This window comes from Chrysemys picta, chromosome 7, assembly GCF_011386835.1.
Source record: "Chrysemys picta bellii isolate R12L10 chromosome 7, ASM1138683v2, whole genome shotgun sequence".
NCBI lineage: Eukaryota > Metazoa > Chordata > Testudines > Emydidae > Chrysemys > Chrysemys picta.
The window spans coordinates 29,845,971-29,871,900 of record NC_088797.1 but is presented as its reverse complement, the minus strand read 5'-3'; the positions used below and the strand labels follow the sequence as shown (position 1 = coordinate 29,871,900).

Genomic DNA, 25,930 nt, shown 5'->3' with positions numbered 1-25,930 from the left:
GCTAAATAAAAATAACCGGATATTTATTCTTTTAAAATAATCTCATGCTTTTTAAGCTGATCTCAAGATTTTGAGGGGTCTGACTCATGATTAGTGGCCTACCAAATTCACAGTCCATTTTGGTCGATTTCACAGTCATAGGATTTTAAAAATTGTAAATGTCATGATTTCATCTATTTAAATCAGAAATTTCGTGGTGTTGTAATTGATGGGATCCTGACCCAAAAAGGAGTTGTGGGGCGGGGGTCGCAAGGTTATTGAAGGGGGGGTTGCGGTACTGCTACCCTTACTTCTGCGCTGGTGCTGGTGGCGGCGCTGCCTTCAGAGCTGGGCAGCTGGAGAGCGGCGGCTGCTGGCTGGGAGCCAAGCTCTGAAGGCAGAGCCGTTGCCAGCAGCAGCGCAGAAGTAAGGATGGCAGGCATGGTATTGCCACCCTTACTTCTGCTCTGCTGCCTGCAGAGGTGGGCCCTCAGTCAGCAGCCGCCACTGTCCAGCCGCCCAGCTCTGAAGGCAGCATAGAAATAAGGGTGGCAAAACCGTGACCCCCCTAAAATAACCTTGTGACCCCCTCCCCCGCATCTCCCTTTTGGGTCGGGACCCCCAATTTGAGAAACGCTGGTCTCCCCCGTGAAATCTGTATAGTATAGGGTAAAAGCACCCAAGAGACAAGATTTCACACAGGAGACCAGATTTCACGGTCCGTGTTTTTCATGGCTGTGAATTTGGTAGGGCCCTACTCATGATTTTTGAATGTCTGGGTTTGCAATGCTGGGATACCTGCTGGCTGTAAGCTCCGGGCATGATGTGGGGGCTCACACAGTCACTCCCCGTGCCTGATAAAGTTTGCGGTTGGCGCAAAGCTTGGCAGGGGGGGAAGAGCAATGGCGAAGGGGTCCGTTGCACAAAGGGAGCTGGGTTGCTGGGAACCTAGGCTCATTTGAACAAGGTGCGCTCAAATACAGCCTGAGGCAAGGGCATACCTCCAGGCACAAGGCTCCAGAAAGGACTCGGTTCTCTAAACCAAATGACCGTGAGCTCCTGCTGCAATGCGACGGCTGACATCGCAGATCCTGGGGTGGATCAGCAGCGGGGGGTCGAGCAGGAGAGGGAAGTGGCATCACCTCTGTATGTGTCATCTGTGACTGTGATACTGCGTCCAGCTCTGGGGTGCGCACTTCGAACCACTGCAGAGAAAGAGCCACAAGAACAATCCAAGGGCAGGAAAACCTGCCTCCCAAGGAGAGGCTCATAACAATGCACCACTTTGCCCTACGTGTTGCTGCAGAGACGTGGGGATCAGTGCCTATCCCCTTCCAGGGAGGGGGGAGCTTGGGTCACAGAGGGACAGCACCTAGCCAGTCTCTGTAGCCAGTTCCCCCACCCTGGAGCCAGATCGAAGCCGGTGCCCCCTAGAGGGGAAAGGCCCCATGTCCTATTTCCCAGTCCCCACCCTCCATAGCCAGCCAGTCTCCTGCCATGGACCGAGATTGGAGCTGGTGCCCTCTCAAGGGGAAAGGCCCCAGCTCCCATTCCCCTCCACTCCGTTCTCTCTCACACACCCAAGCCCTGACCATATTATCCAGACCAAGCTGCCACTTTGCCTTTGCTGTGTTAGCATCTCCTTTGTTCCACTTGTCTCATTTCCAAGGATCCGACTGGGGGGAGAAGCCAGCCCAGAGCCTGACGACACCTGAAAGCTAATTTTGGGCCCGTGCGTCGGAGGCGCGATTGATTCTTGGCTGTAAAAATAAATCTGCTGCTAAACGCCTGGTGATTTTTTTTTTTTTTACCACTTCCCTGTTTAACCGCAAGGCGCGTGCTAGCTGCAGACAGGTTCCTCGGGCTGTTCACAAAGAGCCCTTTGCAGCCATTTAAGTTGAGAACGAAAGGGCCGGGTGCATTGCTGCCCTCCATTTCCCCCATGCTCCCTGGGTGCCACCCAACCAGCTGCTTCTATTTCAGGTCCTCCCTGTAGCTGCTCCCACCTGCTGAGGGCTCTTGTGTGGCCCCCCGACCCCGCCATTCTCCCTCCTCTCCTACCAGGGACCACTCTTCTCCCAGCACTATGGGGGGCCTGATCTCAGTCAGGGTCTGCGCAGCACCCAGCACAAGGGAGTCCTTGATCTGTGGATTTGTGCTGCTGACGGGGTCCCGGACTTGGTCGCGGTTGTGCAGCGCCTGGCACAGTGGAGGCCCTGATTTTGGTTGGGTCCTGTAGGCGTGGCTGGTACGCACACAATAATTGAGATGAAATAGCATGAGGGTCACTCTGAATTCAGACCCATTCATCCTAGGGCAGAATTCACATCCATTCACCTCTAAGGCACTAGTCCCAGTGAGATCATCTCCTTGGCTGCAAATAGCCCGTTTGCCTCTGGTTAGGTGGGGATCTGGCTGCAGGAGGCCACTGTTGGGCAGACGTCTGGCTGCTGGGAGCCCTTTCTCTGGTATATTCATACCCCCAATCACTGAAGCAGGGGGTTCTTCTCCTGTCCTGCCCCTGCTGTCCCTGGTGTCCTGGAGCCTTTGCAGAGGGTTACCTGTTCTCTACACGTGCTGCCCTTTGCATCACCCTGACCTGCCCCCCTGCGTGTGTCTCCCCAGATGCTGCAGCTGTGTTTCATGAGAGGGGGCCTCGGGTTCCTGGGCACCAAGCGCCTCTCCCTGATCCATGCCGCCTTCCAGAGCACCCAGCGGGTGGAGTACAAGCCCATCAAGAAAGTCATGGTGGCCAACAGAGGTAAGAGATGCACCCTGCCCCCGTTGCTGCCACCCCTCCCAGCAGTGGATCCCAGCAATTCCTCTGTGGCCATGCTGCCATGCTAAGGCCCCATACTGTCCCATGATCATGACCCCCCACTACAGGGGCAGAGGGTGTCCCCTCCCAGAGAACCAAGGCTGGAAGCAGGCCCCCTTCCATACTGATCCCAGCAGCCTTGGGTCAGGGAGCTGAGCCCCTCCTGCCCTACACTGAGTCTCCTTAGGGTGGGGTTGGTACCGTCCTCCAGGGCAGTGGGGGTGGGAGCAAATACTCCATTGAGATGCCCTGGGTCAGCCTCCCCCTGGGAGTGATCAGCTCAGGCATCATTGACATGCCAGTCACACTTGGGGCAGCTCCCCACTCGCAGTGTGATTGGCTCAGGCTCTCTGCAGACTCAGGCAGCCGGTTACACTCCTTTGCCTCCATGCACAAACCCCTGTGGGTCACTCTTTGGTGTGTGCATTTGCAGGGGAAATTGCCATCCGGGTGTTCCGAGCCTGCACCGAGCTGGGGATCCGGACGGTGGCCGTCTATTCCGAGCAGGACACAGGGCACATGCACAGACAGAAGGCGGATGAGGCTTATCTCATTGGGAAGGGATTGCCCCCAGTCCAGGCGTATTTGCACATTCCTGACATCATCAAAGTAGCCAAGGTATGAGAGGAACATGGGCGGGGGGGTTACAATTAATAATTAATATTAAGTGTAACCGTGAACAATCATATTAGGGCTGTCACACGATTAAAAATTAATTGCAATTAATGGGGATATTAAAAAAGGTCACGATTAATCGTAGTTTTAATCGCACAGTTAAACAATAATAGACTCCCAATTGAAATTTATTATAAATATTGGTGGATGTTTTTCTACATTTTCAAATATATTGATTTCAGTTACAACACAGAATACAAAGTGTACACTGCTCACTTTATATTATTAGTTTGGATTACAAATATTTGCACTGTAAAAAAGATAAACAAAAGAAATAGATTTCAGTTCACCTCATACAAGTACTGTAGTGCAATCTCTATGGTGAAAGTGCAACTGACAAATGTAGGATTTTTTTTACATATATATATACACCTCTATCTTGATATAACGCTACCTGATATAACACGAATTCGGCTATAACGTGGTAAAGCAGCGCTCTGGGGGGCGGGACTGTGCACCCCGGCGGATCAAAGCAAGTTCAATATAACACGGTTTCACCTATAACGCGATAAGATTTTTTTTGGCTCCCGAGGACAGCGTTATATCGAGGTAGAGGTGTATATGTAATTATTATATAACACAATAGTTATATTGTTGTATGTTGATTAATTACTAATAATTCATATAAACAATGTAAAACTTTGGAGCCTACAAGTCCACTCCGTCCTACTTCTGTTCAGCCAATCGCTAAGACAAATAGTTTGTTTAGATTTACGGGACATAATGCTGCCTGCTTCTTATTTACGATGTCACCTGAAAGTGAGAACAGGCGTTTGCGTGGCACTGCTGTAATATAAAGTGAGCAGTGTACACTTTGTATTCTGTGTTGTAATTGAAATCAATATATTTGAAAATATAGAAAAACATCCAAAAATATTTATAATAAATTTCAATTGGTGTTCTATTGTTTAACAGTGCGATTAAAACTGTGATTAATTGTGACTATTTTTATGTAGTTAATTTGTTTTGCATTAATCGCTTGAGTTAACCGAATTAATTGACAGCCCTAATTATGATTAATAATTACAAATTAGATTGGATTGGAGGTTCGGCTGGGAGTTCTGTTCCTGACTCTGGGAAGGGAATGTGGTCTGGTAGGGTACAGCGCAGGGAACTGCGTGCCAGGACTCCTGGGTTCTATTCCTGCCTCTGACATTCGACTGGCCCATCTCCATGCCTCAGTTTCTCTAATCTGCTGGGCACTTGAAGGCCTGTGGGTTTTAAAGAGCCAACGCACCATTTTTCTAATGCCTCTCCATCTGTGTCTGTGTCCCTAGGAGAATGAAGTGGATGCTGTGCACCCCGGCTACGGCTTCCTGTCTGAGCGCGCGGACTTCGCCCAGGCTTGCAGTGATGCTGGAGTACGCTTCATCGGCCCTAGCCCAGAGGTGGTACGCAAGATGGGTGACAAGGTGGAAGCCCGTGCCATCGCCATTACTGCAGGTAGGGGGCGCTCTCCCCTTGAAGCCAGTGTTGGCCCCAGTGTGGTGCTAGGGGCTGCTGTGCTGTAGGGCATGGGGTGGGAGGAGCAGCATGGGCTGCATTTCCTTGCAGGCAGGGCTGACCCCTGAGTGGCACTAGGGGGCGCTGTGTTGCTGGAGGTGCTGCATCTCACATGGCTCTGCCCATGACTCACTGTGTAGGCAAGCCACTCTCATTAAGTTTATTACAGTAGTGCCTAGAGTCCTCGACTGAGATCGGGACCCCGGTCATGGTGGGCACTGCTTTGACCCCACCTGACAGCAGGGCCCCTGTTGTACCAGGTGCTGTACAGACATACAGCGAGAGGCAGTCCCTGCCCTGAAAAGCTCATGTTCCAATTAGACAAAGGGTGGAAGAGGAAACTGAGGGAGGACGGGATTTGCTCAAGGTCAGTGGCGGAGCTGGGAATGACATGCTGTATCTGTTCTCTCCTAGGGGTCCCTGTGGTGCCGGGCACTGACTCCCCAATATCATCTCTCAATGAGGCCCATGAGTTCTCCAACAAGTATGGCTTCCCTATCATCTTCAAAGCTGCGTATGGCGGAGGCGGACGGGGCATGAGGGTCGTTCGCAGCTATGAGGTACCATTGATTCCAGAGCAAAGACACACCTGCCCTTAATACCCTTCTGGCTTCCTGGCCTCAGCTTCTGGGGCTGAGTGTGTCAGTGGCTTCTGTTCCTGTGGCTGGCGCAAGTGCAGCTACTCTGATTGGCTGGCCCGTTGATGGCGCGAGAGCCTTCTCCTATGCATCCCAGGTGAAAACCCCCCAGTCACAGTGCTGGCTTCCTGTGTCCCTGTGCCAAACCACTGGGCCCCAGAGCCGTCTCCCACGTATCATCTGCCATCTCTGCACCCCCTTGCCAGAGGACAGCTACCTCTCTTTAATTTCCCCTCCTAGAGGTCAGCTGGGGGATGAAAACAGATGCGGTATCTTAGTGCAGTTTCAAGGTAAACCCTTCATTGAGAATGGAAACTATATACAGAAATATGATAAAAACTTCCTGCTATGCTCAGGCTGCAGCCTGTGCCAGCCCTGCGCTGGGTTGCTTTGTCTCTGCTCCCAGCCTGAAGCGAGCCCTAGGAAATCCCAAGGCTGCATGAAGAGTGTACAGGAAGTGTGACATCTCTACACTGCCTGGAGGACTCACTCTATAGCACAGTAGAGAGGGAGGTGTCCTAATTTTACCCTTTGCTCCAAAGTGGATGATAGCAGGGACTGAACTGGGGTGACCAGATGTCCCGATTTTATAGGGACAGTCCTGATATTTTTCTTATATAGGCTCCTATTACCCCCCACACCCTGTCCCGATTTTTCACACTTGCTGTCTGGTTGCCCTAGACTGAAGGGACCTTACGTTACCTTTATATTGGGAGCATGGGTGCTGGAGTGGGAGGCAGGATGCCTGGGTTCTGTCCCTGGTTCTGGTGTGGAGTTGGGCAGGTCTCTCTTCTTTTTGGTGCCTCTATTTCCCCTCCCACCCTGTGTCTTTTTAGACTCTGAGCTTTTCAGGGCAGGGACTGTCTCTGTGAAACACAAGGGAAAATGGGAACCTCAATCTCATAATTTGCCAAAGATCACCAGTAAATCAGTGGGAAAACTGGGAATAGAACCCAGACTCCCAGCCACTTATACCCCAGCGGCCCAGCCTACCAGACCACAGTCCTCTCCTAGAGCTGAGAATAGAACCCAGGAGTCCTGAGTCCTAGTCAAATGCTCTATTCAGTAGGCCACACTGCTGAGTCAATCTCTCACCTATCTGCCCCCTACAGGAGCTGGAGGAGAATTACACCCGGGCATTCTCGGAGGCACTGTCTGCTTTTGGGAACGGGGCTCTCTTTGTGGAGAAGTTCATCGAGAAGCCAAGACACATTGAGGTCCAGATTCTGGGTGAGCCCTAATATCCCTCTTCTTGCCCAATCCAGCCCAGGATGAACTGGCTGACTCAGTGCAGGGAATGGGATGCAGGGTCTTTCCCCTCTAGGGGGCGCTGGCTCTGATCCAGCCCCACGGCTGGGGGACACTGGCTGGGTGTTGCTTGCCTGGAGGCTCTTCTACACGTGATCCAGGGTCCCCAGTCCCTGGAAGGGGATCACCATTGACTTTCCTTCTTTGCAGGGGACAAGTATGGGAATGTGGTGCACCTTTACGAGCGGGACTGCTCCATTCAGAGGCGGCACCAAAAGGTTGTGGAGATTGCCCCGGCAGCTCACCTCGACTCCCAGCTCCGTACCAAACTCACCAATGATGCCGTCAGACTGGCCAAGCAGGTACGAGCCACCCTGGAGATCCTGGGGCTGGGAGAGCAGGGGATTGCAGGTTGGGATAGAGGGGTATTGGCAGAGCTGTGTGTGTGCAGAGCCCAGGGCTGGGATAGCACGGGGCTGTGGGTCGGGACTAGGGGAAGGGTGGTTGTGGTTTAATTGTTTATTAGGAGCCTTTGCAGTGTTAGAAGCTGGAAATGGGCGACAGGGGATGATCACTTGATGATTACCTGTTCTGTTCATTCCCTCTGGGACATCTGGCATTGGCCACTGTCAGAAGACAGGATACGGGGCTAGATGGACCTTTGATCTGACCCAGTGTGGCTGTTCTTATGTTAACTTTCTGGTATCATCTGTTTCACCACTGACCCTTTTTGAAGTACAAAATTGTTTCCTTTCCATCTCAAAACATTAGCTTTCTTCGGGAGGGCATGTAATTCGGTAACTAGGACATTGGGCTGGGAGCCAACACTTCTGGGTTCAACTCTGGGAGGGGAGTGGGGCATGGGGGTTAGAGCAGAAGGGGTTGGGCATCAGGACTTTACCCCTCTTTGTGCCTCACTTTCCCCTCAAAGTCACTGTCAGAGCTGAGGATAGTCCTGATTCCCCACCCCCTTGCTCTGATCACTAGACCCCACTCTCCTCCCAGAACCAGGGATAGAATCTAGGAGTCCTGACTTCTAGGCCTTCCCTCTGCGTTAACCCACTAGACACCACTCAGCCGGGAATAGAACCCAGGAGTCTGCAAATCTACCTCGTTATCCAACTTCAGAGCCCTCCTCAAAACTCTCCTTTGCTGTGATGCCTACAAAAAACGTGCCAGTGGTTAGGCTGTTGGTGTGCTGAGTCCGCTGCCCATCACGCTGCCCAGGACTGTCTCACTGCTTACTTGTACTTGCCCATCTGGTTCCATCCATCTCTTGTCTCTTGCCTTATCCTTAGGCTGGGGGGCAGAAATCCTCTTTTTGTTCTGTGCATTTAGCACACTGGGGTGTTGGTTCATGATTAGGGCTCCTAGGCGCTGCTGCAATTCAAATGGTAAATAACAAGAACCCTGACCCCCAGCTCAGTGCCCTTGTCCAGTAGTCTCGAACCGGCCCATGCTGACAGCTCTCTGAGTTCGGGAGCCCACGTTGTGGGGTGGGGCCCATCTGTCCATCTCTGTCACCCACGTTCGGTAGCCGAGTCCTTTGCAGATGCACTGGAGAAGGAGTAGCTGAATCCGATAGGCGTTAAGAATGATGGATCTTGACAGAGCCAGGGCCCGCTGTATGTCTTAATTAGCTGGTGTTCATTCCCAGAGCACCTGATTTTGGTTGTGGGGACTTGATGGCTCAACTTGCCAGCCTGATTGCATCCTGCACGGCTACAGTGTGTGGCCAGGAATCCTCTTCATGATTGGGTGTATTACGGTGGCGTCTAGAGGACCTGACTGAGATCAGGACCCCATTGTGTCAGGCGCTGCACAGACCCCGACTGGGATAGGGGTCACCTTTGTGCTGAGTGCTGCACAGACACTGGCTGATATCAGGGGCTCCTTAGTGCCAGGCACTGAGCAGACACAGAGTGACAGCTCCTGCCCCAAAGAGCTCGCAGTCTAAATAGTAAAATAAGGAGGGGAAACTGAGGCAGTGAGTGGGGAAGGGACTAGCCCAATGTCAAGGGTCTCCACATGCTACCATAATACATATAGTAACACTACAGCTCTGATTTCCTCCTGCAGGAGGTGGTGGTGGAATGTAGAAACTTAAATCCATTGGCTCTGCTGTATGGGAACACACCTCTTGAATGTCCGTTGAGAACCCCACTAGGATGCTCCTAGGCTCTGCAGTTTAGTAAAGCATCACTGCAGCTCTGAGCCAGACTAACTGCAGCGGGGAACTGGGGTAATGGAATCTGTCAGCTGCCCCCAGCAGAGCAGTGAGCTCGGAGTGTGTGCTCATGTGTGAGATGTTGCCCCCTGCTGGAGATAATGAGGCTGGTGTGAGTGTGTGTGTAGTTTGGATTTCCCTTTGTGCACGTGTACCAACATATGTGTGTGTGCACAGTTTGGACTTCCCAGTGTGTGTGTGTGTGTGTGTTAAATGTGAACTTTATCCAAGCATCAGGACTCCTGGGTTCTATTCCCAGCTGTAGGAGGGGAGTGGGGTCTAATGGGTTAGAGTAGAAGGGGCGAAGAGTCAGGACTCCAGGGTTCTCTCCTTAGCTCTGGGAGGGGAATGGAGTCTAGTAGTTAGAGCAATGGGGGGCAGGGAGCCTGGACCCCCAGGTTTTATTCCTGGATCAGGAAGGGGAGTAGAGCCTAGGGGTTAAAGCAAGGGGCAGATTTCAGCAGCTGGATAGGGTGTGTTGAGGTTGAGGGTGCCTTGTGTCTAAGAGGAGACAGGAGCAGGTTGAGGCTTCATCTTCCTGGTGGTGAACCATATTCAAATTTCTGCAAGGCTAGGGTTTGTGTCCCAACCAGCAGCATGAGATGGGGCAAGGGCATCTTGCAGATTCTGTCCTGGCAGTCGTGATGGATGGCATCCAGACTGCAGCAAGGGAAACTGGGAGTTAAGATCAGTCCCATCCAGACAATGGGGTTGGGGTAAACACCCCTTGGGATGCCCAGAACCACTTTCTCTTTCTCAGGGTGTTCAGCTCAGGCTCTCTGCAGACTCAGGCAGGTGTCATCACAAAAGAGATAAAAGATCAGGATGAAATTTTGAATCATAACATGTTTTCAGCACAAAATGTCCTTTTTGTCCAAAATGAACATTTCATAAAGTCACAGATTCCAAGGCTATCAGGGAACATTGTGATCATAGTCTGACCTCCTGTAGAGAATACAGGCCAGAGACCTGCCCCAAAAGAATTCCTAGAGCAGATCTTTTTTTTTTTTTTTTTTTTTTTTTTTTTTTTTTTTTGGAAAAACATCCAATCTTGATTTAAAAATTGTCAGTGATGGAAAATCTACCCCAACCCTTGATAAGTTTTCCTAATGAATAATGACTCTGTTAAAAATTGACACTTTATTTCCAGTCTGAATTTGTCTAGCTTCAACTTCCAGCCTTTGGGTTGCGTTAGACCTTCGGCTGTAGACTGAGGAACCCATTATCTAATCTCTGTTCCCCATGGGAGTACTTACAGGCTGGGGTCAAGTCATCCCTCAAGCGTTTCTTTGTTAGCTAAATAGCTTGAGTTCTTTGAGTCTCTCACTGTGAGGCATGTTCTCTAATCCTTTAATCGTTCTCATGGCTCTTCTCTGGGCCCTCTCCGATTTATCCACATCCTCCTGGAGTTGTGGATACCCAAACTGGACACAGGATTCCAGCAGACTTTGCACCAGGGCCAAATACAGAGGCAAAATAACCTCTCTAATCCTGCTCGAGATTGCCCTGCTTATGCATCCAAGGATCTCATTAGCTCTTATGGCCACAGCGTCGCACTGGGAGCTCATGTTCAGCTGATTCTCCATCACGACCCCCAAATCTTTTGCAGTCACTGCTTCCCAGGATAGAGTGCCCCATCCTGTACGTATGGCCTACATTCTTTGTTCCTAGATGTATACATGGACATTTAGCCATATTAAAACGCATATCGTTTGCTTGTGCCTGGCTTACCAAGTGATCCAGATCCCTCTGTATCGGTGACCTGCATTCTTTCTTATTTACCACTGTCACGGAGTTCCCGGGCGATGCTTTGGAACAGCTCCCCACAAAGCCAGTCAGGACTTTGGGGAGCCTTCTTTTCCTTTGAGCAGACCGTCTTTAGGGCAAGAAGCTTACACGGCTTTACCTCCTGGGTTTGACCTTGGAGCATTTAGCATATGCCTCTCCGTGCGTTTTTCACAATGAGTCCGCCCAGGCGGGGTCCTGGGGAAGCCAGAGGGTTCTGCACCCCCACTTTGCAATTAGACGTGACTCTTAGCCAGACAGTAAAACAGAGGTTTATTAGATGACAGGAACACGGTCTAAAACAGAGCTTGTAGGTACAGTGGCGAACGGGACCCCTCGGCCAGGTCCATTCTGGGGTTTAGAGAGCCAGACACCCCCGGCTGCACTTCCTTCCCCTTCCCAGCGAGCACCCAACTGAAACCCCCTCCAGCCCCTCCTTCTCTGGGCTTTGTCTCTTTCCCGGGTCAGGAGGTCACCTGATCTCTTTGTTCACCTTTAGCTATTTCCTTGCAAGGGGGGGAAGGGCCCTGGCCATTTGTTGCCAGGGAGACAGAATGTTAATGATTTATGCACACTGGCCTTTATCCTTCCACCTAGAGACTTAAGAAATGCCTAGGGGAAACCGAGGCACCCACACAGTATTCAGAGAAAACATTAAGAACAGTCCCACTTCGTCACAACGACTCCCCACCATTTTTGTGTCATCTGCAAACTTGGTCAGTGATGATTTTGTTTTCTTCCAGGTTATCAATAAAAATGGTAAATAGCGTAGGGCCAAGAACCGATCCCTGTGGGACTCCACTAGGAACACTCCTGTTTGATGACAGTTCCCTGTTTACAATTACATTTTGAGTCCAATCAGTTAGCCAGCTATTAATCCATTTAATGTGGGCCATGTTCATGTGATATCTTCGTAGTTTTTTAATCACAATGTTGTACGGTCCCAAGTCAAATGCCTTACAGAAGTCTAAGTGTATTACATCAACACTCTTACCTTTATTAAGGAAACTTGTAATTTCATCATAAAAATATATAATTCGTTTGACAGGATCTGTTTTCGATAAACTCCCGTTGAATGGCATTAGTTACATCCCCGTCCTTTAATTCTTTATTAATCGAGTCTCGTATCAGCTCCATTATCTTGCCCAGGATCGATGTCAGACTGACAGGTTTATAATTACCTGGGTCATCCCATTTACCCTTTTTATATATTGGCACAACATTAGCTTTCTTCCAGTCTTCTGGAACTTCCCCACTGTTCCAAGACTTATTGAAAATCAACATTAATGGTCCAGTGAGCACCTGAGGCAGTTTCTGTTGAACTCTTCTGGCGTTTTGTCAAAAAGCTAGAAAGGGAAAGTGTTAAGGCCTGGAGCAGGACCCATGACGCTAGGCTCTGTACAAACCCTGAACAAAATCCAGACGAATCAGTCTGGTGAACAGAAGATGCCAGGTGCTCATAGCAATGCAGGAGGACTGTTGAAGCAATCATGGTCCCTTTTCCCCCAGTTGCTTGAAAAATTTTGTATGGGACAGTTTTCCATTGGAAAATACAGTTTAGCTGAAATCAACAGGTTTTGCAGCAAGCTGTAAGTTTCAGCGAAATCTTAGCACTTGGGTTCAATTTTTATCATTTTGATATTTCAATGTATTTGGTTTATACTAACAACAACAACAACCCCCAGCTCTTCACTACAGCTTTTAATCCCGTGATCACAAAGCGCTTTACAAAGGAGGCCAGTAGCATTATCTCCATTTTACAGATGGGGAAACTGAGGCACGGGGAGGGGACAAGACCTGCTCAAGGTCACTCAGCAGTCCTGTGGCAGAGCTGGGCATAGAACCTACAAGTCCTGAGTCCCAAGCCAGTGCTTTAGCCACTAGGCAACACTGCCTGTTTTTTTGGACTTTACTATTATATAAAAATATTTTATTTAATTTTTATTTTTAATTTAGGATTTAATTCTAATTTAGTGCTAATTTTAAAATTATATTTATGCATATTATATTTTATATTATGTCAGATATATATTACATTTAATAATGCCTAATATATACTATTTCATATTTTGATATCATCTAAGACCAAAAACGAAATGAAACGATAAACTGGAAATTGATTGATTTGATGGCCTCAAGTCCAAAGGTTCCAGGATTTTCGTTCTGCGGGAAATTTTGAAAATTCGCCTCCGAACGAACAAATAAATAAATTGCGGAATTCCCCATAAAATGGAAATTCTGGTTCCCGAAAAATTCCAGGCCACCTCTAGTGATGTGACACATGCTCAACTTTGGTAGAATCTGGCTGGGGAGAGGGGTGTGCAGAAAGTCTGGGAGTCAGGACTCCTGGGTTCTAGCCCCAGCTCTGGGAGGGGAGTGGGATCTAATGGTTAGAGCAGGGGGGGCTGAGAGTCCGGACTCCTGGGTTCTAGTCCCAGCTCTGGGAGGGGAGTGGGGTCTAATGGTTGGAACAGAGGGGCTGGTTTTATTCCCAGCTCTGGGAGGGAGTGGGAGCTAATGATTAGAGTGGGGGGTGGGGCTCAGGAGACAGGACTCCTGGGTTCTACCCTTAGCTCTGCTTTGTTTTTTGGGAACGTGGGCTGGCAGAAGGAGCCCAGGGTTCCAGCACTGGGAGAAGTGATTTGTGCTGTTACTGCCGAGCGTTGTGACAGCCGGCTCTGAGTGGTGACATTAGCAGCTGTTGTCTAAGCATGTCCCTTCCCCCTCTGCACTGAGTCCCCATTGTTCCTCTGTGAAGTGAGTAATTACTAGACTTCCTAACGAACTCAGTGCACCTCCCACTTGCTGACGGCGTGACAAGTTGGGGCAGCAGCTGTTGAAATCGACACCCCCAGTATGAAACATTCATGGACAGCCAGAACTCCTTCTATTCCTGGCTCTGGGAAGGCAGTGGGGTCTAGTAGTTAGAATAAGGGGGTGGGGCCTGGTTTCTATCCCAGCTCTGGTGGGTGATGGAATCTTGTGGGTAGAGCAAGGGTGGCTGGGAGTCAGGATTCCTGGCTTCTATCTCCATCTCTGGAAGGGAAGTAGGGTCTAATTGTCAGAGCAGGGGGGCTGGGAGTCAGGACTCCTGGGTCTTATTCCCAAGTCTGGGAGGGGAGAGGGATCTCGTGGCTGATAAGAATGTCCCCTTCGGGATTTACAGTCCTGCCACATGACTTTGGAAGACAGGCAGCCATGAAATGCACCAAGAGAGCATAAGTATAAGCCTCACTCCTGAAATTACCAGTGCCACCTCCATCTCTTATTATGGAAAGACAAAGCCAGCGGCGGAGCTGCTGCTGAGTTTAATTGTCTCCCCCTCCAGACACCCGCTCTTTGTTGGCATCTGGACCTGCACAAGACTCCTTGGCAACCTCGTGACAACCAATCCATGATCCGCTTTAAGCCATGAGTTCGGCAGGCTGGGAGTCAGGACTCGTGGGGTCTATTCCCAGCTCAGGTTGTGACAGATGCGGGGTCTAGTGGTCAGAGCAGTGGGACTGGGAGTCAGGACTCATGGGGTCTGTTCTCAGCTCAGGTGGTGAGGGGAGTGGGGTCTAGTGGTTAGAGCAGTGGGGCTGGGAGTCAGGACTCATGGGGTCTATTCCCAGCTCAGGTGATGAGGGGTATGGGGTCTGGTGGTTAGAGCTATGGAGCTGGGAGTCAGGACTCCTGGGGTCTATTCCCAGCTCAGGTGGTGAGGGGTGTGGGGTCTACTGGCTAGAAGACATAAAAAAGCAGATTTTTCCCTGTTATTCTGCATCTCATCAAGATCCCAAGTGTCATTTCCTGTTTGCGCTCTCCCCTCTCCCATCTAATTGAAGTAGGCAGCAAATGTCCCTAGTGGGCCACTGGAGCTTCCAAGCCTCCCGGCATGTGCCCCCACTCCCTCCTTGGCATAGCTATCTGGGTGCCTCCTGCCTCATAGGTGCAGATGCAGTCGCTCGGCAGGATGCCTGGCACTAGGGGGCAGTGTTTGCCCAGCAGATGCACACAGTCTGTGGGTTCCATGCATCTCTGCCTGGGAGTGATGCATCTGAGCAACATCCAAAGCCCTGCTGGGTTATTTTCCTTCAGGGACAATGATCGCAAATGACAGGATAAAATAACAGGCTGGGAATCAGGACTTACGAGTTGATGCTCCTGTTCTGTAAACGAGCTCCTGGTTGTTATGGCCACAACAAACTAACGGAGCCACTTGGAACGCGGTGGATTGAGGTTGCTAAGAGCACTAAAGGCGCCTGCCAATAATGGGCACTGCACAGACTCTGAGGGGAATTAGGGACCCTATTGTGCCAGGTGCTGCACAGACATGAATCAAGATCAGGGCCCCCATTGTGCTGGGCGCTGCACAGACCTGGATGGTGATCAGGGTGTAGCCAGTGGAGGCTACAAGGGCTTTCACTGTGCCCCGCACAGCACAGCTACAATCTCAGACGAGACCTCGGAACTACCAGACAGAGCACTGAGCAGCCCCTGGCCTGTGTGGCATCATTGCCCTGGGCACAGAGCACGCTTGGCGGAATCGGCTGAGAACTGCCTTTCCTGGCTGATGGGTTCTTATTTGCGGCTTAATTAAAGCCCACGAGGCTGCTCACCCTGATTTCCTTTTGCCTCTCAGACTCCTTCACGATCAGGGCTCTGAAAACAGGCTTCTATTTACTCCTCATCATATTTAGCTTTTCAGCCAGTTCCTTCTAGTTCAGCCTCATCCCTCCTTGCTAGTCAGCGAGAAGGATTTCAAGTTTCCTTCCCCGGTAGAGCCAGCCTTTTTCCTCTCTGCTCCCCCGGTCAATAAAGCAACTGTGTTTGCCTGTCCTGGCCAAGATTGGGATCCCCAAGGTGCCTGACTGGGAGCAGGGCCTCCATCGCACCTGACGCTGTGCAGACCCGGCCCGGGAGTGGGGCCCCAGCAGGAGTGCCGCCAGCTTTTTTGCCGCCCTAGGCGGCGGAAGGTCCCGCCCCCGAAATACTGCCGACGACCAGGGTGGCCGAAGATCCGGCCGCCGTGGTTGCCGCCCCCCAAATGTTAGCGCCCTAGGCGACCGCCTAGGTCACCTAATGGGTTGCGCCAGCCATGGGCCCCAGATACAGAAACAATCCCTGCCCCAAATTGCTTACAGGCTAATTTAACTAAGGGGTGGGGAACTGAGGCACAGAGAGGGGAAGGGACTTGGCCAAGGGCAATGGTAGAGTGGGAAATAGAACCCAGGAGTCCTGAGTGCTACATTCATTCAACCTGTCTAGATTGTGTCTCCATTGTGCCTGAATCTATGTATTCCTATGGCCCTTCTTTCACAGAGAGGAGGCATGTCCCAGTGGTTAGATTATTAACCTAGGATTTGGGAGATTGGTTCAGTTTCCGGCTCTGCCATGGACTCTCTGGGCCGCTCACTTTGTCTGGGGCTCTGTAAAACCGAGATAATAGCACTTCCCTTCCTTCAGCCTCAGCCAGGGATCTGTGCGGCACCCAGCCCAATGACGCCATGATCTGTGTCGTGTCTGTGCAGCACCCAGCACAATAGGGGGCCCCGATCATACAAAGCCGGGCCAGGAACAGTGTCTACATTGCTACATTTGCATCCGGAGCCAACCCAGCCCAACACTGAGGTGTCTCTGGCAGTGTCTGCAGAGCAGCAGGTTCAGTGGGGGATTCCTCTGGAAAGAGACATCAGAGGGAGCAGATGAGATGCCAGCCACAGAGCGGGGCCATTGATCAATCTCCTTTACGTTCCCAGATCCCCTTCAAACCCCAGCTGCTTTCACGTCGCCTTGGCTTCATTGCTCAGCCACTTCACTGCGCCCTCACTGTGGGCTAGCACAGCCACCATGCCCCATTAGGGTGCAGAGCTGGGTGCTCTGTGCAAATAAGACAGTGCCCTGATTTGCATATTTGAATATACATCATCTCATTTGAATACATCCCTCCCCCAGCCTTTCTACCTGAAATAATAGGGAGCTTGGGAGCGGGCTCCCTGAATCAGGAGGCTCCTGGGTCTGATCCATGCGTGTGCAGTGCAGGGATGGCTGTCCCACCAGCTGGGTATGCAGTCTCGGGTGCAAGGGCTTCTGGGAGTGCAACCCAGCATTCCTGGTGCTGCTGCAAACTGCGGGGGATGGTGCATGGCCTCATGTGCCCTCCACCTAAGGCAGGAAAGGACCGACATCACAAAGGCCTAAATTTGTCTCCTGCAACTCCAGTATTGGTGGGGTTATGGAAGCTCCCAGAGGCCCTGACTGAGATCGGGGGCCCCATCGTGCCAGGTGCTGCACAGACCCTGACTGCAATCAGGGGCCCTGTCTTGGTGGGTGCCACACAGACCCTGAGTGTGATTGGGGGCCCCGCTGGGCTGGGTGCCACACAGACACACCCTGAGTGACAGTCCCTGTCCTACAGAGCTCACAGTGTAAAGAGAGCGTGGAAGCAGAAACTGAGGTAAAGGGGCTCGGTCAAGTTCACCCAGTAAGTTTGGTGGCCCAGTTGGAAGAGAATCCAGGAATACAGGCTCCTAGCTGCCCCGTTGCTCTAACCACTAGCCCCAACACCCCTCTCAGAAGTGGAGATAGGACCCAGGTGTTCTGACTGCCAGCCTGGCAGCTAGGGCCGGCTCCAGGCACCAGCCGAGTGCTTGGGGCGGCAGATTTCAAAGGGCGGCATTCCATCTAATCCTTTTATTTTTTTGTTTGTTTGTTTTGCGCTTTGGCCGCCCCTGCAGGTTTTTTCTTTTTGATTTGCTGCTCCCGCCACCCTGTAGGGGGCGGAGGAGGGGAGCGCCCTGCAGCAAGCCCTGTAGGGCAGCCCACGTCCTTCCCTGCCTGCCGACCGGAGCGGTGCGGAGCCCTCCCAGCAGGCGGCGCAGCGGGAGAGGCCGCATGGCAAGCGCCCCGCTTATGGAAGCCGTGGCCGCCCCCCCTCTAGCCGGGGTGTGCACTCCGCTGCCCGGGGTCTGCAGGGCCGGGAGTCCCCCTGCACCCACGCTCCCACTGCCCCGCAGGTATTTTTTGTTTGTTTTTATTTTTTCTTTCCTTCGCCGCTCCGGCAGGCGGGCCAGTTTGTCGTCCTCCCCACCCGTCGCTCCAGCCGGGGGCAGGTTTGTTTCCCCCCCCCCCCTTTTTGCCGCTCTGGCTGGTTTATTGTCTCCCCTCCCCCCCCGTCTCGGGGCAGGTTTGTTTCCGCCCCCTCCCCCCCGCCCCTTTGCTGCTCCGGCCGCCTGGTTTGTCCCCCCCTCCACCACTCCGGCCAGGGGTAGGTTTGTTTTCCTCCTCACCTCCCTCCCCCCCCCCGCCCCATGCTGCTCTGGCCGGCCAGGCGTTTTTTGCTTTGGGCAGCAAAAAAGCCAGAGCCGGCCCTGCTGGCAGCCTTATCTAATGTCTATTCTGCATGTAGCTACCCTGTCTTTTCTCCAGCTGCTGATGCGCAGGAAGCTCCAGCCTTGCTGTTCCCGCTCTTAAACCCACTCAATCGCCTCGTAATGTGCTTTCATTTAATGATCAAAATGATATTTGATTAGGCTGCCTGTACTACATTTTTTCTTAAATAGATAATTAAGAGATTATTTCCCCTCAAGTTCGTTAGCAGGTAATTTAAGCTACAGGAAACACAGATGCATTTCCATGTGGAGCATCTCTTTATAGGAATCAACAGACGATTGGGGTGTTGCTCAGGTCTCGGGGTGGGGTGGAGGAGTCAAATCCTGGTGCTAATTTAAAATAGAGGGAAGTAGGATGCTGCTGATTTCCACTGTTAGAGCACTAGGCTAGGAGTCAGGACTCCTGGGTTCTGTTCCCAGCTGTAGGTGGGGAGTGGGGTCTAGTGGTTAGAGAAGCAGAGGTGGGAGTCAGGACTCCTGGGTTCTATTCACACTCCTCTCCCAGAGCCAGGCATAGAACCCAGGAGTCCTGATTCTCAGCCTCTTTTTCTATAACTACCAATCTCTACTCCCGTCCCAAAACTGGGTATAGAACTCTGGAGTCCGGAGTCTCACCATAGACAAAAGGGGGGTGGGAAAACAAAGGCACAGAGCAGGGAAGGGACTTTCCCAAGGTCACACAGTAGGTCAGTGGCAGAGCCAGGAGTAGAAGCCAGCTCCTAGTCCAATGCCTGTGTCACTAGCCCAATGTCTTTCTTAGCCAGGAATTCCTGTGATGCATGAGCCATGTTCATGTGGGGCTCTCCCTTCCCCAGATGCTCCCTGTCTGATCTTCAGCCACAGCAGGGATAGAAAAACCTCCCCAGTCTGATGTGAGCCAGCGCCAGCAGGGAGCAGATTAAGGTGCTCTTTTTACACTGCGTTTACATCACTGGGGGTGGGAGTGGCATTGGTAGCGTGGGGCAGTAAGAACAGTTAGCTTGGCACGGCCCCCGAGCATTGGCGTATGACCCCGGCACATCGGAAAATAACCGCACGGTGGGGGGAAGTGATTCCAGTGTTCAGACTGGGAGGAGGCAGGTTGTGGAGCATGTTTGTAAACCAGACGTTGACCGCACTTACCAGGGTCTTCGCCCAGCTGTCTGTGCTGGCACAGGGGTGTGGGACCATGCTCCTCCCACAAAATAAGCCCCACCTACTCAAGACAGCAGAGTGAGCTGGGATTCACAGCGTTATAATAAATTTCTGGTACCGCCATGGGGCCCTGACGGAGATAGAGGTCCCCTTTGGGCCAGGTACTGCACAGACCCTGACTGAGATTGGGGCTCCCATAGTGCCAGGTGCTGCACAGACACAGTGAGAGACAGTCTCTGCCCCCGAGAGCTCACAGTCTAAATTGACAAAGGGTGGGCAGGTAAACTGAGGCACGCAGCGGGGCGGGGACTTGCAGTAAGTAAGTAGCAGAACTGGAAATAGAACCCAGGTGTCCTACCCTCCTACACTGCTCACTCTAGCCCACTAGACCCCGCTCCCCTCCCTTAGCCAAGAATAGAACCCAGAAGTCCTGCTTCCCAGCCACACTGCCTCTTTAAGGGGGGAAAATATCATTGCTGTCCATGCCTCTTAAAATTCAGGAGCCGCCGAACAGTTAAAACATCTTTAATGAGCTCCATGCTTCATTATCCTCTTTACGGCTGTCTGGCGCCCGCTCCCCCCTGCCCTGTGAAGATTGAAGTGCACAGTTAATCCATATTCTCTGGTCTGTGTTATTTAATTCCCGGCCTTGCACTGACCCCCCTGGTTGCTCCATTCAAGGATTTTCCCCACCCTCAGCTCCCCTTGAACTCCCAGCCGCCACAGCTTGCTGGCTCCCTGTTTAATTAGCAGGCGTGGGTTGGATCAGAGATGCTGTCTCTTTGATGTCCTAGGAGAAGGTCCCGGTCCTGTCAGTCTAGCCCAAGGTCACCCCCAGGGCTGTGACAAGGCCAGGCAGATTTTGTATCTGTAATTCATCGCCTGGGTCTTAAACAGTCCAGGGAATGGAAGAAAAAGAACCTGGGGGCCTGACACCCAGCCTGATCTCCTGCTCTTACCACTAGACCCCTCTTGCCCCCCAGAGCTGGCGATAGAAGCCAGGTGTCCTGACTCTTAGTCTGGCACGCTGGCCACTCCTCCCTTGTTTTCCAAGCGCCGTCTCAGCGTTTGCCACTGCAGCGCAGCATCTGTTCAGCGGGACGCAGCGATGCTACGGTTAGTCATGTTCCTCGACATGTCCCCTGCTCACACGCGTCGCCCGAGCGGCTGGTGCATCTGCGAGAGACAGGCAGACACAACAGCCACGTCTTCTGTCCTCGCGTCACCTGGATCTCTCTCTCACACACACACACCCCCACCCACCCACCCCTTCTTGATTTTGTCCCCTGCTCTGGGAAGGGAGTGGGGTCTAGTGGGTTAGAGTGGGGAGCAGGGTCTGGGAGCCAGAACATCTGTGTTCTATTCCTGCAGCTGGGAGGAGAAGGGGAGTCTAGATGCTGGAGCTGGGGGGGCAGGAGTGAGGGCTTATGGATTCTGTCCTCTGCTTTGGGAGGGGAATCTAGGGGTTAGAAATGGGGGCTGGGAGTCAGGACTCCTGGGTTCAGTCCTCAGCTCTGGGAGAGGGATCACCGTGAAATTTCATATTTAAATAGCTGAAATCATGAAATTTACTATTTTAAAAATCCTATAACCATGACATTGACCAAAATGGATTGTGAATTTGGCAGGGCTCTATCCATGAGGGAGCAGTCGGCGCTTGCCACCTGGCACCCTGCATCTCAGCTGAGACGAGGTTATCTCTGCTGCCCTTCAGTGGGATTCACCTTTAAACCTATTGCTGGGGGGTGGGGTTCTTGGTATTGCAGTGTGAGGATTACCCCACAGTCCCTCAGGGGAGCTTATGCCAGACACCTGGGTCCCCTGCAACCTCCTCTGCCCTGCTGCTGATCATAACCATGTGGAGGGCAGAGCGTGGGACCTCCTTCCCAGCCATTGCTGGGGGAGATGCCCTTGTCATGGGGCCTGTGTTCCATCCTCAGCTTTGTGAGGGAGAGGAGTAAGTGGAGTATGAACAGCTGCTGGCTTCAGGGCAGGGCTGCTCTCGTGTGTCTGGGCTGCGCCTGGCACAATGGGGCCCTGATCTTGGCCAGGGTCTGTGCAGCACCTGGCACAATGGGGATCTCAGTTAGGTATTACTGTAAAACCGCTAAGAGGGCCCCAAAGAACTCAGTACCCCCTTCCCATGGCATAGATAGTGGTAGCCTCGCTCTGTTCCAGTGGCTGGGTTCCCCAGAGAACGGCGTGTTTATTTCTGATTGAAGTGGGGAGGGATGAGGACTCTGCAGCGGTGCTTATTGCCAGGCTGAAATTACCCACTTATCCTAGGGCCCTTGGCTGAGAGCTCTGCTTCCATTATGGCTAGTTAATGTCTCTCCTGTAAGGAACCGTTCATCCAGAGAGGCAGGCCTGCTAACTTTGTCAGCGTTCCCGGAGAACCCTTTGTAACCTGAAGTGGAGAGGCAGGTTAGCTGATCCCACTGCGGCATAGTGGCTGGAGCACTGCGCTGGCAGGGAAGAGACCTGAGTGCTAGGCCTGCCTCCCCCGTGGAGCTGATTCCCCTCCCACGCTTTGTCGAATTAGACTGCAGGTTCTTTGGGCCAGGGAGCTCTTCTCGCTGGCTGGCCCCCATCCCACTCAGGGCCTCGGCTGGAATCCCCAGAGTAATGAACGGTGCGAAGCAGGGGGGTGATTGTCAGCACCTCTGGGCACAGGCTCTCTCGTTTCACCAGGGGGCTCCCGGCACAGCACCTACCCCTTGAATGGCCTGCCAGCAGCTGCTAGGCATGTGCCAGTCCTCCAGACTTCCCGTTCCGTTTTATCCGGACCGCCCTGGATTTAACAGAGCGTACCTCTGTCTGCACGTCGCCTGCTGGGATGGAGGACGCAGCAGCTGGCAGAGAAAGCACTGCAGTTGCTGCAGTCACACTAGACGCCAGTGCTAGGGGGAAAGCGACACAGAGAGAGAAATTGTCTTTCCTTCCGTCCCCCTCTGTTTGCAAAGCAACATTAACCCCTGTCCCGGTCGTGCCACAGGGATTCCGAGCTCTCCCTGGCAGCAGCCGTGAATCTTTCATTACCTGGGATCCCTGGACAGATGCGGGGAAAGAAACGGTTCTTGCAAATAGCCTGGGTTCAGTCCAACGTGAATGCAAGCAATGTGTGCTCCGCAGGGCGCGTTTGAGTCACATCAGATAAGGCAAAGGGAAGCTGAGCTGGGAAGAGGTTGAGAGGCCCAGGAACGGCACAGATCAGTGGGGGTCAGGGGTTGCGGGGAATGGCTTTGAAAGCTGCGTCCCAGAGGAGGTGTGGGCCACTGGGCAGAGAGTGAGGAGGATGGGGGGAGGGCTGGCGAGGGGGTATCAAAGGGAGGAGGGGAAGATTAGGAGGGGGGGATCTGTGTGCCTGTGGTTTCACTGCAGCAAACACACATCCCCGAGCCCAATGTTTGGCTCACCAGGGGTAGCTTAGTGGATACCAGAGTAATGGTCCCATCTACTCAATATCCAGCCCCCACCACCAGCCCGGATCGGACCAATGGGCCCGTCTAGCACTTTCTGCTGCCCCGGATCAGCCCAGTGACCCATCTAGCCTGGTAGCCTGCACTGTTCCCCTGCACACGAGCAGGTCAGTGGGCCCAGCTGTGGCCGTATCCCCTCTCCAGCAGGGGCCAAGTCTCGCTGCTCCATAGGAAGATGCAAGAAATGCTCTTAATGGACAATGGACAGCAGGAAAGACGCTCAGCAGGAAGGCTGTGGCAGAGAGGATAGAGCACTGGGCTAGGGGTCAGGACACATGTGTTTTCTAATCCCAGCTCTGCTATTGACCTTCCCCTGTCTGCGCCTCTGTTCTCCAGCTAGGGTTGCCAACCCTCCTGGTTTCGCTAGGAGTCTCCCGGATCGGGCTCTATCTCCCGGAGGCTACTGAAGCCAAACAGGGAGATTTTAGGCTGCTAAAAGTCTGGCAGCACAGCAGGGCTAAGGCAGGCTCCCTGCCTGCCCTGGCTCCACGCTGCTCCCGGAAGCGGCCAGCATGTCCCTGCAGCCCCTGGGGGGAACCAGCGGGTCTCCGCATGCTGCCCCCACCCCCAGCGCCGACTCAGCGGCCAATAGAACTGCAGCCAATGGGAGCTGCGGGGGGCAGCACATGGAGCCACCTGGCCTCCCCCACCCCAGGAGCCACAGGGACGTGCCAGCTGCTTCCAGGAGCAGTGCGGGGCCAGGGAGCCTGGCTTAGCCATGCTGCGCTGTCGACTGGGAGCCGCCCGAGGTAAGCGCCACCACCCCTCACCCCCTCCTGCACCCCAGCCTGCTGCCCCAGTCCTGAGCCCCCTCCCAGAGCCCAGCACCCCCTCCTGCACCCCAAACCTCTTCCCACACCCTAACCCCCTGCCCCAGCCCTGAGCCCCCTCCCACACCCAAACTCCCTCCCAGAGCCTGCACCCTGCATCCCCTCATGCACCCCAACCCCCTGCCCCAGCCCAGTGAAAGTGAGTGAGGGTGGGGGACAGTGAGCAACAGAGGGGGGGGGGATGGAATGAGCAGGGCAGGGTTTTGGAGAAGGGGTGGGGCAGGGGCGGGGCCTCAGGGAAGGGGTGGGGCAGGGGGTGGGGCAAGGGTGTTTGCGTTTGTGTGATTAGATAGTTGCTAACCCTATCTCCAGCCCACCCTTTGCCTGTTTGGACAGTAAGCTCTTTGGGGTAGGGACTGTGTCTCTGGGCAGCATCCAGCCCGATGGAGGAGCCCCTTCCCTCCTCCCCCCCCCGCTCTTCGTCACAGGGTCTAGGCTGGATGGGGAGGCCCTGATTCCCAGCCAAGTTAATATGAGTAGTTCCAGCTTTTCCTCCTGTCCCAAACTCTGCTCAGCTGTTCCCAGGGATGAAAACCTGGCAGCCAGCGGTGTATGAATGTTACATTATGGCTAATCACGCGAGCTACATTAGTGTCACCTCCCGGCATCTGAAATCTCCCTGTGCAGCATCTTCTGGAGTCAAGTGCTTTGGTTGGGAGGGCTGGGATCTAATTAAGAGCTGTATCCTAACGATGTCTGATTGCACTCAACCAGGATTGGGCTGCGATCCAGCCAGCCAAGCCACCCTGAGAAGGTGTCACATGCTAACCACCAGGGACAGAATGAGGCCACGACAGCCACTCACCTGTCTGCTTGTTTGTCCCTGGGATGCCCTCCCTCACCCATCTCCTGGGGGTGAGATCCTCATCCCACTTGGCCGAGAGGGACCTTGCCACTTGCATCCCCAGAGGCAGTCTCCTTCCCCCACCAGAAGCAGCTGCAAGGGAAACAGAACCCAGGAGTCCCGACTCCCAGCCCTCCTCTGTCCACTCGACCCCAGTCCCTGCATAGATGCACAGAGCCAGGAATAAACCCAGGAGTCCTTACTTTCAGCGCCCCCCCCCCCCCCGCTCTAACCACTAGACCTCACTCCCCTTCCAGCATCAAGGATAGATTCCTGGAGCCCGGAGTCCCAGTCACCCTGCTCTAACCACTAGACCAGAGTCAGGACTAGAACACAGCGGCCCTGTTTCCCAGTCCTGTGTGCTAACCCAGACCACGACCGCTCTGTATATATTTGCCACTGAGAGGCACAGTTAGAATGCTCAGACCCTCACGAACCCCTTATCTCCTTGCAGGTAGGATATGAAAATGCCGGCACCGTGGAGTTCCTGGTAGATAAACATGGCAAACACTACTTCATTGAGGTGAATTCCCGGCTTCAAGTGGAGCACACAGTGACAGAAGAGATCACAGAGTAAGTGACGCCTCTTGCTCCCCACTCTGCGGTGGTGGGTCACCTTCTTAGCCATCTAAACAGAGGGATATGGAGTAGGAGCAGGGAGGTAGTATTAGCTCTGTATATGGCATCATCTGACAACTGCGAAATGACTAAAAACTGGCTAACTCATTGATCTCCAGCGGGAGAACCATCATCAAATAAGGATATATCTAGTGGAGTCACACAGGGATTGATAGATAGGTAGACACTGAAGTGTGCATCATTAGGGTTCAGAGGTAACACTCAACAGAGATAATTATGGGTCAGTTCCCTCCTGTTGGAGCAATCATCTCAGGCTCTCTGCAGACTCAGGCTGCATCAGTGACACTCAGGGCAGCTCCCCCTTCTCAGAACGATTGGTTCAGGCTCTCTGCAGACTCAGGCTGGTGTTGCTGCATCGGTTACGCTCCTGTCACATTTTGAAGGTTTTCTCTGGAATCATAAGCCAGGCTGACTTTTTTTTTTTTTTTTTTAACGAAAGCTGTGATTCTGGTGTGGTCATCCTGGCCCTCCTCTCTCACGTCTGCAGCAGGAGTATTTTATATACTACAACCTATGTACCCAGCAGCTCACTGTCAGGGCCAAGACCTATCTCCTGCCCCACACAGCTGATGATCCTTGCAAATAAGGTAGACACAAAGCCTTGGACGAGAAAGGTGGACTGTGGAGGGGCTTGGTAGTTGGGGAGCGATTTCAAGTGGTGCAGGGGCACCTGGCAAATACAGAGGGGCAAGGGGGCGTGCCAAGCCTAGGGGCATGGACCAGCCATTGGGAGGAGGGGATGAAAGGATGGAGGAGTG

The 25,930-nt window shown here is 52.8% G+C and overlaps 1 protein-coding gene across 11 annotated transcripts in view; it reads left to right on the top strand.

Annotated features, from left to right (window-relative positions):
- Nucleotides 1–25,930, top strand: part of PC (pyruvate carboxylase) — a 245,306-nt gene that overhangs the window by 107,506 nt on the left and 111,870 nt on the right. For 7 of the 11 annotated variants that reach the window (XM_065552955.1, XM_065552954.1, XM_024100272.3 and 4 more), the window contains 7 exons: nt 2,605–2,740; nt 3,231–3,415; nt 4,750–4,915; nt 5,390–5,535; nt 6,726–6,843; nt 7,072–7,223; nt 24,988–25,106. In XM_065552955.1, coding sequence (XP_065409027.1) covers nt 2,605–2,740; nt 3,231–3,415; nt 4,750–4,915; nt 5,390–5,535; nt 6,726–6,843; nt 7,072–7,223; nt 24,988–25,106 — 1,022 coding nt within the window. Of the gene's footprint in view, nt 1–1,648; nt 1,771–2,604; nt 2,741–3,230; nt 3,416–4,749; nt 4,916–5,389; nt 5,536–6,725; nt 6,844–7,071; nt 7,224–24,987; nt 25,107–25,930 lie in introns of all 11 variants that reach the window. The other 4 variants (XM_065552958.1, XM_065552957.1, XM_042849748.2 and 1 more) reach the window with 1 other exon arrangement.